General features: G+C 42.7%; 1 protein-coding gene across 2 annotated transcripts in view; it reads right to left on the bottom strand.

Annotated features, from left to right (window-relative positions):
- Positions 1–22,419, bottom strand: part of LOC142417408 (sphingosine-1-phosphate transporter SPNS2-like) — a 142,971-nt gene that overhangs the window by 35,464 nt on the left and 85,088 nt on the right. The window contains exons 4-9 of one of the 2 annotated variants that reach the window (XM_075518070.1): positions 20,711–20,862; positions 18,355–18,421; positions 15,590–15,732; positions 14,240–14,392; positions 12,432–12,621; positions 4,682–4,747 (exon numbers count right to left, since the gene is read on the bottom strand). In XM_075518070.1, the coding sequence (XP_075374185.1) occupies positions 4,682–4,747; positions 12,432–12,621; positions 14,240–14,392; positions 15,590–15,732; positions 18,355–18,421; positions 20,711–20,862 (771 nt within the window). The remainder of the gene's footprint in view (positions 1–4,681; positions 4,748–12,431; positions 12,622–14,239; positions 14,393–15,589; positions 15,733–18,354; positions 18,422–20,710; positions 20,863–22,419) is intronic. The other variant, XM_075518071.1, reaches the window with a different exon arrangement.

The following is a 22,419-nucleotide window of genomic DNA, read 5'->3' as shown; positions in this document are numbered from 1 at the left end:
ACCATATGTGGCCTGGTTTGAACATCCCACAGAAACTGGAGGTGGGAGAGCCACAGCAGCCGAGGCGGAAGCCCGTGGGATCGTCCTGGCTCATCTCTGACTCCAGGTTCAGAGGCAGGCAGCACAGAGGATGGGCAATGAGCTGACCAAGCAGCTTTGGCAAACCCCGGCTCTTTAAATAGAGGTTCAGAAAGGCCATGGTTTACTGCTGACATCCCCTTCCTGTAGTGAAACCAGCAGAATGAGTCGGTCTGAAATAACCAGGAAAGGCAAGGAGAGATCACCCTTCTCCCACTAAAAGGCCATGTGCCAAAGAGATAAGTTCTGATGTTTATGTCTAATCTTTGATAGAAAACTCTACTCTCTGAAACACTTTGCTACCCTTTCTGGGTCAGACAGTAATCTTCAGGACAATGCATACTGGCCTCTTTCGGCACCAAAGGCAAAGAAAACAGAGGCTAACCCCATTCTAGCCACTAACAGAGCCTGGAAATAGTTCAGGTGTCCCTGTTGTAACTACTGTTCAGAAAAGGCAAAGGCTGTGATCCAGAGAAACCAGCCTGGGAGAGACCCTTCACTCAAGCTAGGCAGACACTGTCTAAAATAGTACTGGTAAATGAAGTGAAAGGAGGCTGACCTGGTCTCCAAATCACAGCACAACACGGAGCAGTGCACATTCACCTGCAGCCCTTGGCGCAGAAGAGCTGCAGAGACGCCCCTTGGCACATCCCTCCTGGTCAGAGCGGTGCTCAAGCGTTTGAAGCGGACCGTGTACCTTCATTGAAAGGCACCCCTCACCCTGCCTTAACATCGAAACCTCGGCACTCGGGTCACTGATGTGTGGAGGCACTCCAAGAGAAGCAACAATGAGAATTTCTGGAAATGCTATTTCTCTTCGGCTGTGAAAACAGGGCAGTATTTTATACTACCTAAATAATTGGGTTTTATTTATAGGGAAGGTAATCAGAACAAAAGCAACATTCCTCCATGCCTATAGCACAGGTGAGTACCGGTCTATGCCTGTTGCAAGCCTAAAGGAAGACTTTGACTCTACAGCAAAACATTAAAGCAGCTCCTCCATGGCAGCTCACGACCATTTAAAAAGAACTCATGTTTTAAAAGAAAAAAGAAATATGCAGAGCATTTTTTTGCATGAGTGTCAGGACTTTGCATAAACTGGAGGATGGCTTTTCTCAGCAAAGACCTAAAGAGATTGTGATCGCAACAGCTGAGGCCCTTTAAATTGCCTATGGGCTCTTACACAGAAATGCCACCAAGCCTCTGTCCATCATCTTTATTTTTGAGATGTGCTATGGAGGAAAAACCCCACTATTAGGACCAGATTCCACAAAGTCCCAAGCACTCAGCACGTCTCAATGTTACACGCTTGCCTGCTGCACTGAAGCTCATTCATTATTGCTGTTACAAGGCAGTTTTAATGCTACTTTGGGGTTCTGGTAATTTTGAGGCCAATTTGCAAAGATGGCTGATAAAATCTGTTTCATAATTAGCATGCTCCATAAGAAACATCCCCTCCTTCCCTAAGCACCATCTGAGCATGTGCCTGGGAGGAGATTCGGAGGGTTGTGCTCAGGAGAATAAGGCCTGTTTTGTACAAATTTGCATTTGGAACAACTATGAGCCTTTTAGAATCTCAGGCAGTGCAGTACATTCTGCAGTGCTGACAGTTTATCAAACCTAGCACTCAGCACCTTTTACTGCAGACAATTTGAGGAGCTGCACCCCAACCGTTACACTGGCGAGAACAGTAGATGCAATGGAAGCATGACGCTATGAAGAGCCAACAATTAAATCTGAAGATAATAAGCAAACATCCTTGTTTTGCCAAGGAAATTAAACTTGCAAAACCTCTGAAGATGCTTACCGACTTGCCTGATAGGGTTCTTAAGCAGTCGTGAGATCTGTACATCTTGGGAGAGCTATGATAAATCGTTTGGGATGCAATTTCCAAAAAGCCTCACTTCTGGCATAATGAAATCAGCAGGAACAGTGTTCAACCAGTATTGAGAGCTTTTTATCCATGGAAACAGGATAATATTTATGTATATGATGAAAGTGTTGTTAAGCTTACGCTAATAATGCTTTCAAACTCCTTACCAGCCTCAGGCAAGAACAGACACACTTCTGATTACACCAAATAAATAGTAATCACTAGAAATTAATTTGCCAAACATTTAAAGTGCATCTCACTAAAGCATATCCACACCTTTCTCTGGCTAGGAATTCTTCTAAAGCTGTCAAACATGGTTGTAGCCCTGGCTCTCACCTATTGTCTGACTAAACATCCTCTCAAACCCCTTGTGTAATAGGAATGCACTTCAGACCATCTGTTTACAGGCTTGCATTGATCTAAGTGGATGTTTACATTTATTTGTATAGCACTTTTACAGGTCTATTCGTGCTGATAATGCATTAAGCTGGGCATTATATATGACACTCAGTTCATTTGGCTAAGCAGACAAGAGAATAGCTAGCTTAACGGTTGGCATCAATTACCAAAATCCAATTTTTAAAACATGGTTTTAGTTTCTTTCCTATGTTTTGGAAATTGGAACTAAAAAATTATTTCTCAGTATTTCCAATCATTTCTTATGGCATTCTTTTGCACTACTACAACATAAATAACTGTAAATGCATCCCTGCAAAATGCAACTGACTATAGGATGCTGGTCACGTTAAGACAGACAGCAAATCCTATAAAGCTATTAAAAAGCTACAGGACACTGAAGTCACATTGAAAACAACACAAAAAAATTCAGTAATTAAAATGGGACAATGATAGCATCCTTAGTATACCTGATATAACGAAGTAGCTGGTTGAAAAATGTCTTTTGGGGTTAGCTTGAGACAACATAGGTCAGGTTTCAGCTCTCTCTCGGGCACAGATTTTCTGGAGGACCTTGAACATGTCCGACAGGTACCCTCCCTCCAGCTGCACTACGCTGGCAGCAGAGATGCCTACCTCAGCTGCTCTTTGAGAGTGACTGCTGGAGGACTGCAGATGTGCTCCATGGCCAAGCCCTTACCTGTTTCAGCCAATGCTAGTGAGGATATAAAAGATCTGCTGTTTAAGCCCATCAGCTAATTCTGACCAGAGAGAGTTGGGAATGCTCTTGGGAACATCCCAGTCAAAGGCAGGATGCGACAGGAAGCTCTGGCAGGAGGCAGTAATGACCAACTAGAAATATTGTACTATAATTTCTTCCTCAACACAGCTGTCTGTAGACTGCACATCTAAGTGTTGAGATACCACTTAACGAACGGCCACAGCAGCCTTGAACTCAGCACAAGGTACAGAACCCACGTAAGTTCAGAGTAAACACCCCTTCAGCCCATGCAGAGCTCTATCACACTAAAGCTGAACTGGTAGGAAGAACGAACCTCGGTAATTAAAAGCCATCTAATGCTACTGCAGTGCACTGATAACCTTTGTTTCTCTGTGCTTTATTCACATCTGAGAGAAGTGGCATTAACCACCCCACCCACCTCCCAAACCGTTCCCTGCACAAATGAGTTAAAGATTGAAAGTTCATCAGGCAACGCAGTTATGGCAACTACACAGCTACCTTCAAAGATAAACACAACCTTGAACTGAAACCATACACACAACTTAAGCAGAAGCTTGAAGTTCTTTGCTGGATCAACGTATCAGCACCATTATCTTTACATCTAGGAATACTAAGCCAGATTGTTTTCTCCTTGATGTTTGCATAAGCAACAAATACAAGTCAAGGGAGTTTTCTATTGATGCCAGACTGATTATATTTTTAGTTCTGTCAACACCCTACCAAAAGACCTTGGGCAAGTCCTGTAATGGTTCTGTGCCCTAGTTTCTTTCTTTTTCATACAATAAGCAACCAGTAACCTCCCTCATAATGGGATTTCAACATACAGTATGTTTGACGGGCTCTGTACGTCTCTGATGGAAGCATCTACAAAACATGCAAGGCTCACTAACAAACATCCAGGCTATTTCATATGACAATCTAGCTGCTGAGGTCAGCTTGCTGATTTGAAAGACTTAAAAAGCTCTATGGTGGAGAAAGAATGGAAAATGAAGGACATGAGGTGAAAAGTCCCTGACAGTTTCCTCCTGGACAAGGTGGACATAGTCCAAAAATTCTTTATACTTTCTTTTCCTCCCTCCTCTCCCAGAGGTGGTTTTCTATTGTGTATGTGCTGAATGGTAGGTTTGCTGGAGTTAAGCCAGCGAGAGAGGTAGATGGCTGCCTTTGTGGTTGGAGGAGGGAGGGAGGGAAGGATTTCCTATTGCAGAACAAAGCTGAGTTATTGATAACAAAATCCACTAATGTGCTGACTATTAGGAAATGCTGGCTGATTTCTTTGCATGCGGGGGTTTGCGCAAATACTTAAAATTTGGGGAAAATATTTGAATTCAGTAATGGTGTCCCTTCTGGACTTTTCCTCTCCCTGGTGGTCGGAAAAAAGGACAAGAATAACCTTTTTTACTTTCTCTCTCTCTATCTCACTTTCCTTTTCATCCAGTTAGGGAAAAAAAAGAATAATAATAATAAAAAAATAACAGGCTGAAGTAGGGGCTAGGCATTTGGAAGAAATTGTGAACTTCAGGTTGTTCTTGCAAGCTGACAAACTGCTCTGGCCACCAGAAGAGAAAGATTCTGTTCCAAAGTACACTCACCATTAGTATGTCTGCTGTGATAGCCCAGTTTGAAAACAGAAGGGTTTCTCCGATAAAAATGCAAATCTGTTGTAACAAAACACACAAAAAGGAGAAGATTTATTCACTTGACATTCAAGGGAAAAATAACCTGTCACAAACTTTCCTTTGTTGCTTATTTGCCTCAAACCTGCTCAAAGGATTCTTCTGTACACAATACACTCCTGGTTACTGTTGTGGTTTATCTTGAACATTAGAAAACTAGATTTTTATCAGAGCTCTAGAGGGTTGGCCTGCAACTTCATTAGCGTCAACTGTTTATGAACTACAGAGCAGCTAAATAAAAGGCTGACACACTTGGTAACAGAAGAATATGAGAAGCCAGCAAGAAGAGACAGCCCTGAACTTCCATACTTAAATCATTCTATTCCAAAAAGCCAGTTAGAAAAGGCAAGAAGGCCACAACTCCCCAAAACACAGCCATTTTCATCACTAGGAATCAAGTTACGTGTTAAGCTCTGTAGCAAACCAAATGAGGTTCTCTACCCACTATGTGCAAGATCCCTTCCCTCCCCTGCTAGCATATTGCTGTCCTTTTGAGGGGGACATAGGCCTAGGCACTGTAATGACTCAGGCATTACACTGGTAATATCTACGTATGGTCAGGACGGGACTTAAGTATGGGTTTTGCAACATCAGTGTCTCACGGTGAAATATAACTCTTGTGGAGATGGTCAACAAGATATATTAAAAGCCCTGTGTATGTAGTGGGATGAGAGCTTCTTTCTGTGTTGGTGTGGCATAAACAGCCACCACACATCCTTTCCGCCTCTGGCACTCCCTCCTCACTTACTCCCATCCCACACTGCCTTCCCAGTTGTGCTGGTACAACAGAGCCAGGGATTCAGGTCAGGAAACTGAGATGAGCAAAGAATCTTTTGTTGGGGGGGGAAGTAGGGGAAGAGGGGCTTGTTTTGCTTATTTTTCTTATTTTTAACCCAAATCAGTTCCTTGGTGCAGTCCACTAAATGGTTCTACAAACACTTAGAGCAGGTGAAGAATTGGAAATGATCAAGAGGAGAAACTAATTTAACCTGGCCTCATTATTAAAAGAAATGTTCATCAAACTGAGCCCAATGGAGCAAGGGTGACACGGCTTCAGGAAGAACACTGCCTTCATCAAAAAGCTTTTTACCCTTATTTCAGTCATGGAAGTTTTGCTTTTATGCTGTAGGTTAACAATTTAACAACGAAACGTAGGTTCAACAGGATAAAAACCAAGGATGGAAGATCTTCCACATACGTTTCCCTCTTCCTTTGTGTATTATGAAGAGCAGAACGCATGGACAAAGTGCTACGTAAATAACCAGACTTGTAAAAACCAGCTCCCCTGTTCCTCACCAGCAAGAAGGCAAGGAAAACTCCTGTCCCCCAAAAGGTTGCGTTTTGCCCAGCTAACCCCTTGCTTTTTGTGGCATCTAGAGAGAAAACATTACTCCTGGAATCCCTATTGGTAGTTGGAGATAACAGCTATGGAGATTTGGATTCAGGTAATTGAAGATTCCCCTTTTAATTGCCTTATGTTCAGTTTTTGTTATGTTGAATTGGCTACAATTCATTAATGAAACAAAGCCGGCAAGAAATACAAGGTACACTTTGTACCTGAGGAAACATTGAGATGGATGTTGTTTTGTGGTGTTCTGGTGAGCTCTGATGGGCTGACAGTCACAGTCACTGTCCCAGTCCCTGTTGCCTGCACAGGCGCAGTTTGGGTGGGAGGAGGACCTCCAAGATTGGCAGCTATGGCTCTGATGTGACCACCGCAATTGTCTTTCCCACACACTGGTCGAGACTGCCTAAACCCCTCAGACCATCATGTCACTGCCAGGAATAGTTTGCTTTATTTAGCAAGTCTTACGCATTGACCTACAGAAAGCTTCCTCTATTTGTTTCTAAAACTGTCTTTGTTTCCCACACATTCTCCCTCCCTATCCCCTCTTTTTGTGACTGGATCTGCTTCCTCTGTGATGGTGTCTGAGACAGTCATTACAGCCCACCTGGTCAGCTAGGAAACCTCCTCTTTCCATTTTCCCACTGTCCACTGGTCTGCCTTGAACTTGGCTCTCACTGGAAATGACAACTGCCAAGCTAAGAAACACAGATCCAATGAGTCAAGGTGCTGACAGGAGTTGAAGCCATGTGTCCTGTAGCAAGGGCATACCGGAGCCCCAGGTGGGCTCTCAGGACCTGCTCTGAAATCTGTCCTACTACAGCTTTGCAGCTGCTGTCGCTGGGGTTCTGTGGCTGGATAGATTAAATTGAGCTTGAGAAAGATGTAATCACACTTCTGAATGCAGCATCGACATGCCCTGCCTGTTCACACAATTTTGCAAACAGGCAACTGCTTGCCTTAAGGTTATATGAATTACATACACATAACACATATGAATTGTTACACGCAGCAAGTAAAACTTGCCCCCTTCTGCAGGAATTCAGCACAAGTCCCATAAATAAATCACTGAAATGCTACAAACTTCAGACCGCAACAGTTTTGAATTGTTGAACGTGTATTTCACCCAACACGTTTCCATGAAACACGTGCTTAATATGGGGATACTGATAACAAGAAAAGAAGAACAAGAGGAAGATCAAAAAGTAGGACAAAAGATACTGACATTAAAAAAAGCCTGTCCTTCAGCTGCTAATGGGGATTTATAAAAATGAGTTCATGCACTGCAAAGGGCATATGAGGATATGTGGCATTTCTGCTGGAGAGAGGCTCTAGGGATGCTTACTGCAAATAGGGCAGCCTCCAGAACAGATCACTAGCTCCTGAAATGCTCACGGTTTTGACTCCTCACACACTTTCTGAAGCCTCATTTTACACTGAGATTTCCGCTCTAGAGATATATCCACTTCTAAATCCAGCTGTGTTGTATAATATCTCACCATCTCCGTTTGGTGTCAATCACACAGCTCGTGTGATGAGCTGACAGAAGTTATGTCCCCCTCAATTCTTGTTTATGTGATCAGTTAGCAAATTTTGATTCCCAAAAATGGTAAGTAAAGTAGTTTCAGAGTGGTCGCACCAGCAGCTCTCACAGCAAGATCTAAGCAGGTTATAAACTCCTTCCATGGCTATTTGCAAAGCTGTCTACGTCTTCATTATCTGTATTTCTCTTTGAAATGGTGGGTAAGACTCCCACGTGTACTCTTGAATTTGAAGCAAGTCCAACTCCATCTCAGTGTTGGGCAATATCAATGCCTCAGAAGTAGGTAAGTCACCAACACCATGTCAACAGAAAGTCCCTGGAGTTGAGCTTGAGATGCTGTAAAAGCTCTATGGCAAGTTTTTACCCTGGGAGTTGCTGTTTCTGCAAGATCATAAAATGTCTTTGAGGAATTGAAATAGATGTTGAAATGGAGGTACAACAGGAACTTGCAACAGCGTCAAAAGGAAGGCAAAGCAAAGCATCTCTCTCCAGTCATTTGGAAATTTAAACTAGTCTAAAATCTGCTGTTGAAATGTCTGAGTAGTGTGATACAACAATGCCATACATCTAATGGGTTTCAAGAGACAAGTTTGAAAACCAATGTTTTAAAGAATAGATATTTCAGAAAGAGTGGGACCTAAATATATGCAAATTGCTGTTTTAAGGAGCCGGACTACAACACACAAATCCACACGCTGCAAGGAACACAGAGTAAGAACTGATTGGACTATACAGCCAAGCAAGATAGTAAAAGACAGAAATACAAGTGTCTGGGCAGCTAAGTGATATAGAATGCTGTTTTATTCCACCCTTCCAGCCACTTTTACCACTGCCAATAATTTACTGGATTAGTATGAAAAGATTGGATGGAAAAAATAAGTCTGTCTACCTGCTCCAGGTAGGAGTGGCTGCTACAGAACTGGAAGAGCAGCTGCCCTCAGGGACCAAAACCACCTGCAAGACAGGACTGAGCAGGGGAGAAGAAGTATGCACGTTCAGGGGAGGAAGAGAGCAGACAGTTGACAGCCTGCAAGGGACAAGGTGATCATGCCAAAGGATATGCAGGTCTTTTCCAAAAAAAAAACCAAAACCCAAAAAGCCAAGAAATTAAAAAGCAAGGGCTCTGCTGATTCTTGCTGGAGTGCTGAACACTTCGTTTATGCTGATGCCAGTATCAGTTGAAATTAAAAACTCTCGACGGTAACTAGAGCAGGGAGGGAGATGGTGATCTGGTGGCCACCACAGCTCAGTGTGAGAGAATACCATCTCATGGGGACCCATCTAAATGCTTGGAAGTGAAAATTTTAAGGCTCTGAGATAATGAGGGGTCCAAAACCAGTAACCCTTCAATTTTAGCACGGTGTGATCAATGACAGAAGTCTAAGGACAGTCACAGTACAGAAGGTCTGGAAATACCACCATGTTGGGGAACAGACCAGAACATTACTCTTGCCTTTCACAGTCAGAACTCAAGGATGCTGTTTCAGGATGAGAGCCAGGACATAGCCATCAAGGAAGCTATCAGAGATGAGAAAATCCACCCACAAATTTTACTGTATTCTTTCCAGAACAAGCCATTATCATGGATTTTGACATTAGGAAGGTAACCTAGTCCATCATGCTGTCCACCATATCTGGGTGTTCCAACCCAACTCCAGAGTCAGAGAAGAGTCTCTCCTTCATTTTGGACCAATGAGACTTAAAACAGAGAGTAATGACAAAGTGCTACACCATGCAACCTTGCAAGACAGGTGTCCTAGGGAAATACAAGGGAATTAAACACTCTGGAAGTCTATGAGATTGCAACAGCATTGAATAGCATGGGAAAACAAGGGCCCATGTTTGAAACATGCCTTGAAAAGTCAATTCAGCTGATACATAGCACCACCATGATAATACCTTGTGTTACGAGACATTGGTAGCTCCAACATAGACCTGTTCTATCCGTGGGGTTAGCACCTAACACTAAACAGCAACAGCAGCAGGTGTTGTGTCATTGTTTTCTGTTTGTATTAATTTAGAGTGGATGGCTTGGCCACAGATCTTCTAACTCCAGGTGATTTACAAACATTAATGATCTAAGCTACTGTCATGATTTAACCCCAGTCAGCAACCAAGCACCACACAGCCGCTCGCTCACCCTCCCCCATGACCCCAGTGGGATGGGGGAGAGAATTGGAAATAAAGTAAAACCCGTGGGTTGAGATAAAGACAGTTTAAGAGGACAGCAGAGGAAGAGAAAATAATAATGATAAAAGAACGTACAAAACCAGTGATGCACAATGCAATTGCTCACCACCCGCTGAACAATGCCCAGCTAGTCCCGAGCAGCGATTGCTGCTCCCCGGCCAGCTCCCCCAGTTTCTATACTGCGCATGACGCCATATGGTATGGAATGTCCCTTTGGGCAGTGTGGGTCAGCTGTCCCGGCTGTGTCCCCTCCCAGCTTCTTGTGCGCCAGGCACAATAGGGAGCTGAAAAGTCCTTGACCAGTGTAAGCACTACTTAGCAACAACTAAACCATCAGTGTGTTATCAACATTATTCTCATGCTAAATCCAAAACACAGCACTATAGCAGCTACTAGGAAGAAAATTAACTCTGTCCCAGCCGAAACCAGGACAGCTACCCTGACCCTTTCTAAGTTAAGAATCCTAATTTTTGCAGAGGCAAAACAAAGTTAAGTAACTTGCCCACTGTCACGTGTAGAATCTGTTACAGAGTGTTCAGATCTCTGATTCCCCAGTCAGTACAATAGCTCAACTCTTATCTGCTTTCTATGCATCAGATTTCCAGCAGCAGAGAAAGCATATTTAGGGCTTTAGAGGCAGTGTTACCTGCAACAAATGTATGCATCAGCCTGACAGCATCAGCAAATAGGCTTATATTCCTCATACCCCCTCCATATGCAGATATAACTTCCTTTGCAAATCATTGACTCTTTATTAGATTTACTGCTCATGCATAATAAAATAAATTGTTTCTAAGACTGGTTAAATAATACCAGCTATATTTATATATTTACACAATGCAGAATAGCCACATGGCTATTAAAAAAAACTAAGAAAAAAAGATGAAAATGAGACCAATAACCGCCTTTTGTGGCAAAACTTTTGAAAACAGTGTTTCCAGCTTAGGGAGGACTAAGGGACTTAGGGAGGACTTTCTGCATAACGAGACTACACACCACAAATGAATGTGTCTGTCATCAGGGTTGAGAGAGGAGAAAATCACAGGGCTGGCTGCACAGCGAGGTGGAGGGGAGGGGCGGGTGGAGGGATGTGACAGATCCCTTCACTCGGAGACGGCTGATGATGAAAGGAGGGTTAATGCTTGGCCAATTAGTAACACCCTCTTACAGGCTGTCTGAGGTGATCATTTTTCTGCTCATCACTGACTGAATTGAAGGTTAGTTCTAGACCATGCCACAAAACAGAGGCCCAAATCTCCTTCTGACACCTTCTAAATAGCCAGAGCAGGCATTCTTGGTTCTGTCTTAATGTTTTTAAACTTTAACTCTTTCTTCCTGTGTTTCCCCATAACGATGGCAGCTATTGAAATACTCAGAAGATAACCATGGCTAGGCCAGTGCTAGAGATATAGAGAAACAAGGAACCGCAGGAGGTTGGTTGACTGGTTAATTGCAAATGAATTCTCCTTGCTGGGTGGAATGTGCACTGCAATGGGGAAGCGAAGGGTGGGCTTTCAGAAATTATCCCACTACTCCAACCATCTCATGTTTTCCCTTCAAAAACTTCTCCCAGTTCCCAGGCTTCTCTCTATTACATTGAAAGGGAACCTGGGACCTGTTCCATGTACTGGATTTCTACTCTCTACTGAAAGCACAATTCTAGCCTGAGGCTGGATTATTATACTTGAGTTTTTCCTTTTCCCTTCAGTCTATTTGTCTGGATCTATCTGATGTCTTTTTATGTATTTCCATTATAAACACTCTGGAGGGGCCATATTTTAATCTGCATTTGTGCAGCATCAAGTATTGTGGGTTCCTGGGCTATGACTAGGACTTTCAGGTGCTATGGTAATACAGATAACAACAAATTGAAATTACATGGTAATGACTATTGGTCTGCAGCAAGCTACCTCGTTATGGAAATTAATGGTACTTATAGGTAGCCAAAAGCATGCCCACAGACAAATTATACTGTGATTATAATTTGGTACCACTGCAGCTACAATACTCTTATTGTAAGGGAAGTGGTAATTTTCCTGTACCAAAACATTAGGCAAGAGCAATAGAGGTATGGATAGAGGTATAGATAGAACAACATTAGGCAAGAGCAATAGAGGTATGGATAGAGGTATAGATAGAACAACATTAGGCAAGAGCAATAGAGGTATGGATAGAGGTATAGATAGAACAACATTAGGCAAGAGCAATAGAGGTATGGATAGAGGTATAGATAGAACAACATTAGGCAAGAGTAATAGAGGTATGGATAGAGGTATAGATAGAACAACATTAGGCAAGAGCAATAGAGGTATGGATAGAGGTATAGGGAACTGCGGATTTCCATGCATGCGCTAAATCCCCAGCTCTAAATTCTGATGACAGTTAGCAAGGGCGTAAGAAGTTGAGATATCGTTTTCCCTTCAGGCACATCTAGACAGTGCCAAAATGCCAAGGGGCAAAATGAAGGACCTTCAGAAGGGGAAAAGCAAGACCAATATCTCAGGCTTCCTGCAGGGGACAATGCACACAGTCTTCTAAGGAGTTTGGTAGAGAGAGTGAGACTGGCATATGCAAGGGATTATACTTACATAGGCTCCCACAATGCTGCTCTTGGCAGCAACGAAGATCAGACAGATGAAGATGGCTGATCCTAGCATGCCAACGGCACAGACAAGAGGATCAGCTCGCTGGGTTTTTAACCGGCACCATTTGGTTGCCCCAGCCCCTGTGATTACACCCAGGAAACCAGTGAAGCATGTGATTGCTCCGAAGATCAAGCTATTAAAAACAAAAAAGAAAAAAAGAGACAGTTATTTTTTTTTGAGTTTTTCCCCAAAATGGGCATGGTCTTTGAACAAATTATTCGGGTAAACTGACTAATGGAAATCTGCATATTGGCTTTGCAAACTTAAAACAAAACAAATGAGCTCCCCTGCTGAGTGCCTGTGATTTTAGCACTCTTCCCCTGCAATTAAGAAAAACACAGCATATGAAATTCAGCCTTGTACACAGGCATTGATCAACACGCAAAGAGCGGCAAAGGGTTCAGACTGCTTCTTTGTGTGGAACTGAGCTTCCTGTCAAGTGCATTGTACAGCTAATTATGTATGCACAAAACTAAGTCATAACCTGCACATTGATCATGTAAGGGGAAATCATGGACAGAACAGGCACTAGGAAGCTTAAGGGAAAGGAAACCTAACAAGACTTTAAATACCAGTGACTTTCAACATCCTTTGACTTTCTAACTCCTTTCAGACCACTTCAAAGAAGCCTGATTAGATTATTTTGCTGTTATGTTACACATTCGGAAGGTGTTAATTTAAATTTAAAGAGCCAGGAGCTGTCGAGGATTCTTTGTATTCTATGTGCAGGACTTGGATTACAGAGTCTTTGGCAACTACATTACAGTAGCTCCAGGGCAGCTCAAAATATAGGTGTCATCAAGGAGTGGAAAACTTCTCTTTGTAAAAGCAGATGGGCAGTCTGACTGGAGCTGTATTTTCTGCTCACTGCATTTTTGCAGAATAGACTGAGACTGCCCGCTGGGCACTCTAGTTGATGGTACTCCAAGCCACTAAGTAGTTTACTTGAGATGGGATTGTGTCAGCTAGAGCAAGAAGGTTTTCCTAATGTTATTTTTCCCTCACAAGCTAAAAAGCAAAAGAGCTGACAATAGGCAGTTTTTTGTATCTTTTATTCACCTGGAGAAATGCTTTTTTAGCATTTTATGTTTTGTGCCATCATGGTAAAGCACAAAACGATGAATTACTTTCCATAGCTTATGTGCTGCAAGCAATATTATATAACTGGGACTGAAAAACCAAACCACCGTATAACATCAAGCAATCCAGACCAAAGTGTCCCAGATCTCTGCACCATTTTTCAGCAAAACTCAGCATACACAGCAGTGCACAGAGCAATGAAATGCAGTGAAGTCCTCCCTCACACAGAAACAAGAGTCTTCAGGGTCAGACCCTGCAGCCTTTAGGGGAACCCTGAATTATAGCCACCACTGGTGGCTACCCAACCTGCCAGCTGATTCTGCTGCTATCACAGAAAACAGTGCGGGTCTTAAGAAACCAAGCTCTGCCTCAGGTCTCCAAACATCTTCTAAGGCAAAGATAGCAGTCTCTTTTCTACTTCTGCACTATAGCCTGGGAATTAAGATAAAGCTGAGGTCATTGCTTCTCCCTTGGTTTGACTTCATGCAATGAAGAAAAGAAGAGAAATAAAACCTAGTTTACAATCCCTATTTCCTATCATTGTTGTAAAGACCTAGAGGAAATTACAGACATTCTAGTAACTTGACTCCATGGGACTTGCCTGTTTCCTCTGGTAAATAAGCGCCCACCCCCTTTTCCCCCTCTTTAAAGCAGCGGAGTATGAATCTCACCTATCTTTGGTGCTGCAGGGCGGTGAGCTGCAGGTCTCTGCTGTCTTCTGCACGACCTGTGCTCTGTGAAGGTAGAGAGGGATCCACATGCCAAGTGCCCCTGTGGCAAAGGAGACAGCTGAGGTGGCCAACGATGAGAACACGTAGCTGCGGCTGTGGAGACGCAAGAGGCAAAACCAAGAGAAGGTTTAGTGGGAAAAGTGAAAGAGCAGGAGCCCCAGGACAGGAAGCCAGTGCTTCAGTGACAAAACAGTGTTCCCCCATACTAGTGACCTCCCTTGCCAAGGGGCAGAGATAATACAAGGTACAAAGCAACGGAGAATAAGAGGCATGGAATATTTCTTCATATGTGATGCTCCATCGATAATTATGTACTTAACTCTTCAGAGGTGCTTCAAAGAGACCATTTGTCATGGGACCGTTTCAGAAGACAATCAGTACTCAGTCACTAAGACATGATGTGTGAATTACAGGGCTTTCACTGTAATATCACCTGTTTACCCGGATTACCAGTTTCACTTCTCCCTCCCCACCCAGGCCACCGTATGATTACTACTTGGATAAACTAACAAAAAAAGTAATATAGAAATACTGATAAATTAACCATCATCACTTTTCATTGTCCTTTGATACTGGATGACAAAATACCAGGAAGGCATTCTAGCCAGCAGTTCTAAAAATGAAGGACACCACAAGTTTCCCAACAGAATTCTGATGCAACATTGAATTCACAAGTATAAGTATTTGCACATTCACAGGCAAGCTTTCTGGAAGCAAGGGCAGCTGCTTAAACACTTGTGAGCATGTGGTCTTTTATGCACATATAGAAGCACCCAAGCACATTCAGTGCTTGTGCATTCAGTCACATGTGGTTATATAAACATATATATTTAAACTTGCCATGTAGTGCAAGTTTTTGTGTATTTTCTCCTCTTAAATTGCTCTGGCATTTAACTGTCTTTTTCCCCTCAGCAGAGTAGCTCTTTCAAGGAAGAAAAAGGATCTAAGCGTCTGAACAAGAGTGGCCCAACAATTAATACAGGAACACAGAATTTAGCAACACTTCAAAAGCCTTGATTTGTCTGAAGTATGAGCCAAACAAAGCAGACTGTCTCTTAGATCTCAATCTTGGAAAGGTTAGAGCAAAAGTTGGAATCCACCATTGTCACTGCAGTTGATACCTTGTGAAAATGTAACTGTGATTTTCTTTCCTAGGTCCACAGAATAAGCTTCCTGCAACTCCCTGCATGTTGTCACTTTCCAGTCTCACAGTGCTAAGTAGTACAGGCCACTGGATGTTCCAAATTAAGCATTAGAGGCAAAGCATGCTTTTTACTAGAGTGCTCTTACTTTCTAATCAGTGCTTTCATGTCTCTCAGCCATGACGTCCGAGCCTTCAGCTGTCCCCCAAGTTGTTCAACATTCCCTCTTTTAGCAGCAGGTACAAATATCAAGATGAGCGTCCCTGTTATCATTCCCAGGAGAGGAGATACCTGCAAGAAAGGAACAGGGAATTAGCACAGGAGTCAGCAGGGTTTGCTTTGGTCAGTAAGAAGCAGATTACATTCGTTTCATTTCAGCGACTGGATTCTTTACAGCTAGCCAGAATCTGTAAGCACCCTGAGGCATCTGCTCCTTTCCTTCCTCCCTGTTGTTCCCTGGACTCTCTTCTCTCACTCTGGAAGCATGCAGCTTTGAGAATACTCTGATTAAGGCAGTCCACTTCTTTGTGTTATTCAAGTACCAAGATTCATCTAAATATGGTTCTTCAGTGATGTTTAACTCTTTGGAAACCTACTCCCAGCTGGGCTAAGAGACCAACTAGTTTCTGGGAGAGTGCAGAAGCCTTTTAAAGGCAATGAGACCAAGTGACAGATTTCTGGATGTAGGGAGCATGCGGGCTTTGAAAATCCTTGCTTGACATGCATCCCTCTTCCAGCTAACCTGCAATGGCTTCCTAATCTTAGGCAGCTTCCTCAGATAACCTCAGCACAGCAGACCAAGAAACACTGAAAATTCAGGCTGGAAGACAGGAAAACGACACATCCAAGGCTTAGGTTTCCCAGTATCCAATCCTTTCTCCCAATCACTAGACAAAAATACAAAGGTCCCACAGTGTTTTGCAAGCTACAAACATGATTCTTGTTTTGACACTGAAATTCCATCATTGTTAGAATGGAAAATAGCTCTGTTAGGAAGACAGGAACACGGATTTTCACCGAACTATCATCTCTTCTATACATGCCATTTTAAAAATAAATTCCTGTCTCCAAAAAAATATGCTTTCAATAATAACCTGAGAATGGCCTTTACACATAGACCAGTGTTTCAGGTCCAAAGATGACAAACCCAGAAATCTTCTGGGAAGGAAAGGGAAGACAAAAATATTTCAGAACTGGAAAGTCAGGAAAATCCCTCATCCAGGGATAAATGAAGCCTGATACAGTATCCTCATCACAGCTGAACACAAGACACAGCACTAGTGAAAAAAAATTGAAATGCTGGGATTTTCTAGGGCCATATAATTTAAAGTCTCTTTGATTTTTACGTAAAGGCTTAATTCCCCAACAGGACAATATCCATTGATACTCAGTAACGCTCCAATGAAATGCTGACATTACTGTTAGATCCAGAGACAAAGCTGCCACGTGTCAAAGTGCCCTTCTGTCTTCTTCAAGCCCACTGAAGCACAGATTATTCCTGACCTCCTCCGGATTCGGAGACCACAGGAGATCACAGAGGGAAGCATCACCTAGGGGAATCTTGTACATCTTGCAAGAGCACAATAATTGCCACAGGGACGGAGGCTGCTTTACGCTGATGTCTGGAAGCTTTCAACACATGCTGTTTGACTACAAAAACTAAGCAATGCTGTCCAAAGCAACCATCATAGAAGTGTGCAACTTCCCCACAATTTTGCACGGTCAGGAAATCATGCATCAATGTGTCATTTATAGTGGAAATCATGACCTCATAAGGGGTACAGTTTTGCAGATAGCCTGGATTTCTCAGGATAACTACAGAGACTTCATCTGAAGAGAAAGATGCTAGTGAGGATTTCTTTGCACAAATTAATCATTTGGGTTTCACAGACAGAAACACAAGAGCGCTCCAAGGTATCAACCTCGTTAAAGCCCACTGACCAGGAGGAGGGGCTTTGGGGTTTCTTATTCCTTGTGCTGGCCTCTGCTCAAAAGCTAATTTTACCCTTAAAGCATTTCTGCTACTGAATGAAGCAGCCATCCTCTTGGTGTGAAGCTGTAGGCTATTAAACTTTTCATTTCAGGTTCACAGCTGGAAACTTCTCTCCGCTCTCCTAGCTGCAGATGAACTGTTTGTGGTGATTTTCCTGGCTTTGCTCACCCTTGCTGGACAGGGAGGGAATGGCCTGTGTTACAGAAGGGCACATTTGCTTGAGATGGGAACCCATATATTTCATCACCTGCTGTTACAAATGGTGTTGGCCTGAGCTTCATGAGATTCATTGTCTTCATGAAATGCCAGAGCCAGAGAACGCACCTCACAGGGGCTCATGCCACCCAGACTGCCAAAGGTCAGAAAACAGTTCTGCTGGGCCACTTCCTCTCAGCTCTTTCAAGACATCTTTGTGTGCAGGATCTGTTTGTGCGTATGTGATTGGAGTGTATTATCTTTTCAGCACATTTATCAAGGTCCCAAGAGGTTAAAATAGAAGGAAACCGACTGTCTCAGGGCACAAAAACAAGCGGAAACTGGAACAAAGTGTTTTTTCCTCAAAGCAGGAAGCCATTCTCAGAGTTTCTTGACAGCAGGGGACTGAAAGACTGTGGAGTTGATTTAAGGCCAATGCCTCGTCTTCCCATCCCCATCAAGAAATCATGGTTGACTGATAATAAAGTGATTGGAACATTCTTGCTCCCAGGGAGGGAAAAAAACAAGTACAACGAGCCAAAACCACATACCTCTCCCGTTTGCTTCGAGAATGCATCTGCTATGCACTTAATATCCATAAATGCAATTTCCAATCCTTTACCTTTTATATATAACAACAGGTTAAGGAATTGTGTGATAGAACTCTTCCTAACACTGATCAACCGATGCAACTGTTATTATGATGTTTATTAACAGTAGCTTACCCGCAATGCCCAGTGCCAGTCTCCAGCAACCTGCTTCACACTTGATCCGGTGATGTATCCCAAGCCACTGCAAGAAACACAAAGATGAGAGTCAGAGTACCACAATCATAGCTGTTCTTAAACAAAGATAAAAAAAGTCACAATCAATTGTGTGTCCTAGGTGCTCTTTTCCCGCAGGAAGAAAGATGGGGGATGAAGCTGATGGTGGCTAATATGTAACTCTTCCCAGCACTGTTGACCTAAAAATGCTCAAATCTGACGGAAATTCAGACACTGATCTCAAGTTTATAGCTGACCTTTCGACCTACAGTGGATGGAAACAAAGCCTCAAAAAGAATTTATTTCCTAATTTGATTTCTACATCAGGCCTTTCTGTGCAGTAATACGAATACTTAACAACTTTATGTTCAAGCTCTCAGTTAAGAAGTGCCCTTCAAGGACACACCATATTCTATCATTAGATTTTTTTCTTGCCGTTTAATAGTACTTGGTTCTGATTACTCATGAAGAGACCGTTTTCCATAAGCTTATTAAAAAAACCAAGAAGAATATGCAAGGCAGTCTGATGGGAGAACATCAGATGTGAAGCTTGGAAATCCCCTCTGAAGATAAAGGAGCAGCGGGACCTTCAGCTACATGCTACAAATCACACTGCGGTAACAAAAGGTGGCTCACAGGAGACTAGATAAAGGTGAACGTGGCCCTGCTTCTCTCAAAGTGAACTGAATGGATGTGAATTTCCTTTTTTTCCAAACTGCTGCATTTGTTGCTGAGATTGCCTTGGCTGAAAGTTGCCAAGACTGCTGCAGGGCAGCTGTCAGCCATCACATGCCTTTATTGAACAGTCTGCTAAGCTTTGGAGGTTGCCATCTATAATCACCCCCAAACCGGGCTTTTTACACACACGGGCCCCAAAATCAAACCATGGATCTAAACCTCTGTTGAATATTGAGAGAATTAAGTCCCAGAATCAGGCTCAACAGGATGAATATTTGTTATTTCTTGCTAGCCACAATTCACTGAATTCTCTATGGCAATCCTTGGCATCCTCGGCCCTCTTGGGAAAATATTCTTTTCACCAGTTAAGGACTTGGCTATCTCTTTTTCCTCAAGAGCAAATGGATGTTTGTGAGTTTGATCTCTGGGATGAGTGCTCTAACTTGTAAAGTGCACCACCCTAAACCAGAAGTTTTTCCCTGAGTTGGGGGGGATTAAACTGCTGCCCATGTTTTCCCTGCTGGAAACGTGATGCCACTCCTGCACAGGATGTTGTCCTCCATGATGCCACTCCTGATGCCACTCCGTGATGCCACTCCGTGATGCCACTCCTGCACAGGATGTTGTCCAACTCCAGGAATCAATATGCAAACTATGTGAACCCACCCTGCCTACAACCTCACAACAGAGAGTCAGCCATTATTTTAAAAAAAATAAAATAAAAAAAAAAAAATCGGACATTTCCTCCTGTCCCAACAATCAGATACTGCATTGGGCTCATAAGGGAACTCAACTGAAAGAAAATGCCAGAGGAAATAACTACTCCAAATCTGTCTGTTGCTTTCATCAAGCCTCTATGGGCTCAGCTGTCCTCCACTGCTCTGCATTAAGACTGATTGTGAACGATCATTACAGTTCCTCTCTTCAGCCTTATCTACGGTAGACTTCACAATTTCTCCTAATTGCTGTTTCAGTGGCAATAGCACTAAAATGGCCATTACTATTGCAACTACCAAGTCATCTAAGATTGGCTTAGCCGCATCGTCCAAACTTAGTCAGATTGACCAAATTCACAGTTGGGCAGAATTTGAGCTGAACCTATTTTTAAAAGTCAAAATTTCAAATTGTGTATGTTATATAGCATACTCCTCTTGAAACCTCTGATATTTAGTCTGTCACATAGAAGCAGGTACCCATTCGCAAACTTTTGAAAACTCAGCCCAGTGTCTTAAGAGATGTTGATTTCACAGTAACCTAAAAGACATTGGCTAAAGAAGTCCTAGACCTCAAATGAATTGAAGCAATGATTCAGAGAACCAGTATAACATTATTCAAAATGATATTTTAATTTAATAATGATAAAAAATGTCAGCTAAAATATTTTGATTCCATTTCCACACCATTGCTGTAAAAAAAAAAATCCTTCCCACTGATTCCCAAAAGTCACACGTGAACCAGTAACAGGGCTAGAAAAAGAATCCAATTCCTGCAACTAATTAGTCACCACTCACAGTATTTTCCTGTCTAAACCATTCCAACCAAAGACAGAAGAACTATAATTGTTAGCAACTTAAGACCTGTGTGAACTTACTTTAAGAGACAAGCCAAAACCAGATGAAAGAAGCATTATGTCACTTACCTGCCAAGAGGAATTGCGAAATAAAAAACAGACAGCATAAGGGTCCTTGTGTTTTTGGTGAAAAGGTCTCCTATGATGGTTGGTGCAATAGTGGAGTAACTTGCTTCACCGATGCCAACCAAACCTCGTGAGAGCACAAGAAGCCAGAAATACTGAGAAAAGAAAGAAAACACCTTAGTAGGTCTTCCCTTGTCTTTTTGAGTTCAGGATGGACAACAGTGCAAGCTGTGCAAATAGGGAAATACAAACCCATGTGACTGGAAAGTGCCCCCCATATGCATTTATTTTTTAAAACCTCAGACTCTATTCATTTGCCTCTTGCTGGGGAGGAAAGGGACTATATTTTTTGTGAAGACTTATAGGCATGGAAGAAAAGTAGTAATAACACACGTTTACCCAGCGACACTCAAGAAGGTATTTCTAATACAGGCAGAAGACCCTCAGTTTATTCTCAGGGTGTAGCTCACTCTTGTTAAGCCAAAGTGCCAGCAACCGGCACTGACAGAGGAAGGTTTGGGGAGGCGGGTGAGTGTAACAAATCCTGCTCTGGGATCCAGAAAAGCAATACCTGCTGAGCACAGTCCCAACCTCCCCAGCATGCCAAAAGACAAGTTAAGACTGGTGAAATCCAAAAGGCTCTTCAAAGCTGTGAAAGAGTTGAACCTGCAACCCCCCAAACTCTCAGTTTTCTCCGTGATTAGAAGCTACTGAATAAAGGAAGTTTTTCAAAGGTGCTAAGCACCTTTCTCACTCCACTTGCCTTGGAAAAAAGCATAAATCTCCCCCTCACAGCAGTAAGGTAGAGTAAACCGACACTGAACACTTCTGAAAAACCTCAGGTTACGATCTGAGCTGAGATGCACACAGTTACAAAGAGAGAAGACTTGAGCTTTAGGGTGAACCACGGGAACAGCAGCGTGCTCAGTAAGCTGTACCACCAGGTGAAAGATTTAGAGCCAGTCAAGGCAATGGCAGAGGCTGAAAAGGCATTAAGCTGCCCGGAGAATTACGTGCCCTTCTGAGTACAGGGCAATCCAACAGAACGAGGAGATGGACTTCACATTCAGCACAATGCAGCCTCAAATGGAGGAAAAGGAATTGTTCATCTAATAGAATTTTCTTCATGGCCCGTTGCCCCGTTTCAGCCAACAGTTTCGTAAACTGCAAGGACCTGATTTTCAAGCCGATCTCTTTCACTACACTTGCAGTTTTCTGGGTGCTGCTGTGTGAAGGCATAAGGCACAATACTTTGATGCCTAAATACCTGATACATGAGCACAATCAAGTTCTGAGACATCTAAGCAGCTTGAGCTACACCCAGAAGTAATTGCAGGTGCAGAAATTAAACAGTCAATTGCAGAAAACTGTAAGCACAGGGAAATCTATTTCTACAAATGTAACCTCTACAAATCCTCAATTTACTGTTATTATTCTATCAATCACCTGTGAGAAAAGCAGCAGGGATTATGATATGTCCTTAAACATGGAAGTGCTTTGAGAACAATGAGCGATTACTGATTCCCCTTCTTCAGATGGGAAAAAGTTGAGTTACAGGGAGGTGACTGACTTTGTGCCTTACAGCAAAGCTAAGCCAGGATACAGGGCTCTCATTCACAAACATGGAAAAAGCCATGCAGACATCAAGACACGTGCCTCAGTCAAATATATCCATCAGCAGACAAAAATCTACCACTGACAGGTTTTCATTG

The sequence above is a fragment of the Mycteria americana genome, chromosome 15, assembly GCF_035582795.1.
Source record: "Mycteria americana isolate JAX WOST 10 ecotype Jacksonville Zoo and Gardens chromosome 15, USCA_MyAme_1.0, whole genome shotgun sequence".
NCBI classification, from domain to species: Eukaryota; Metazoa; Chordata; class Aves; order Ciconiiformes; family Ciconiidae; genus Mycteria; species Mycteria americana.
Note: the sequence above shows the minus strand (reverse complement) of the source record. Positions and strands in the feature narration are given on the sequence as shown.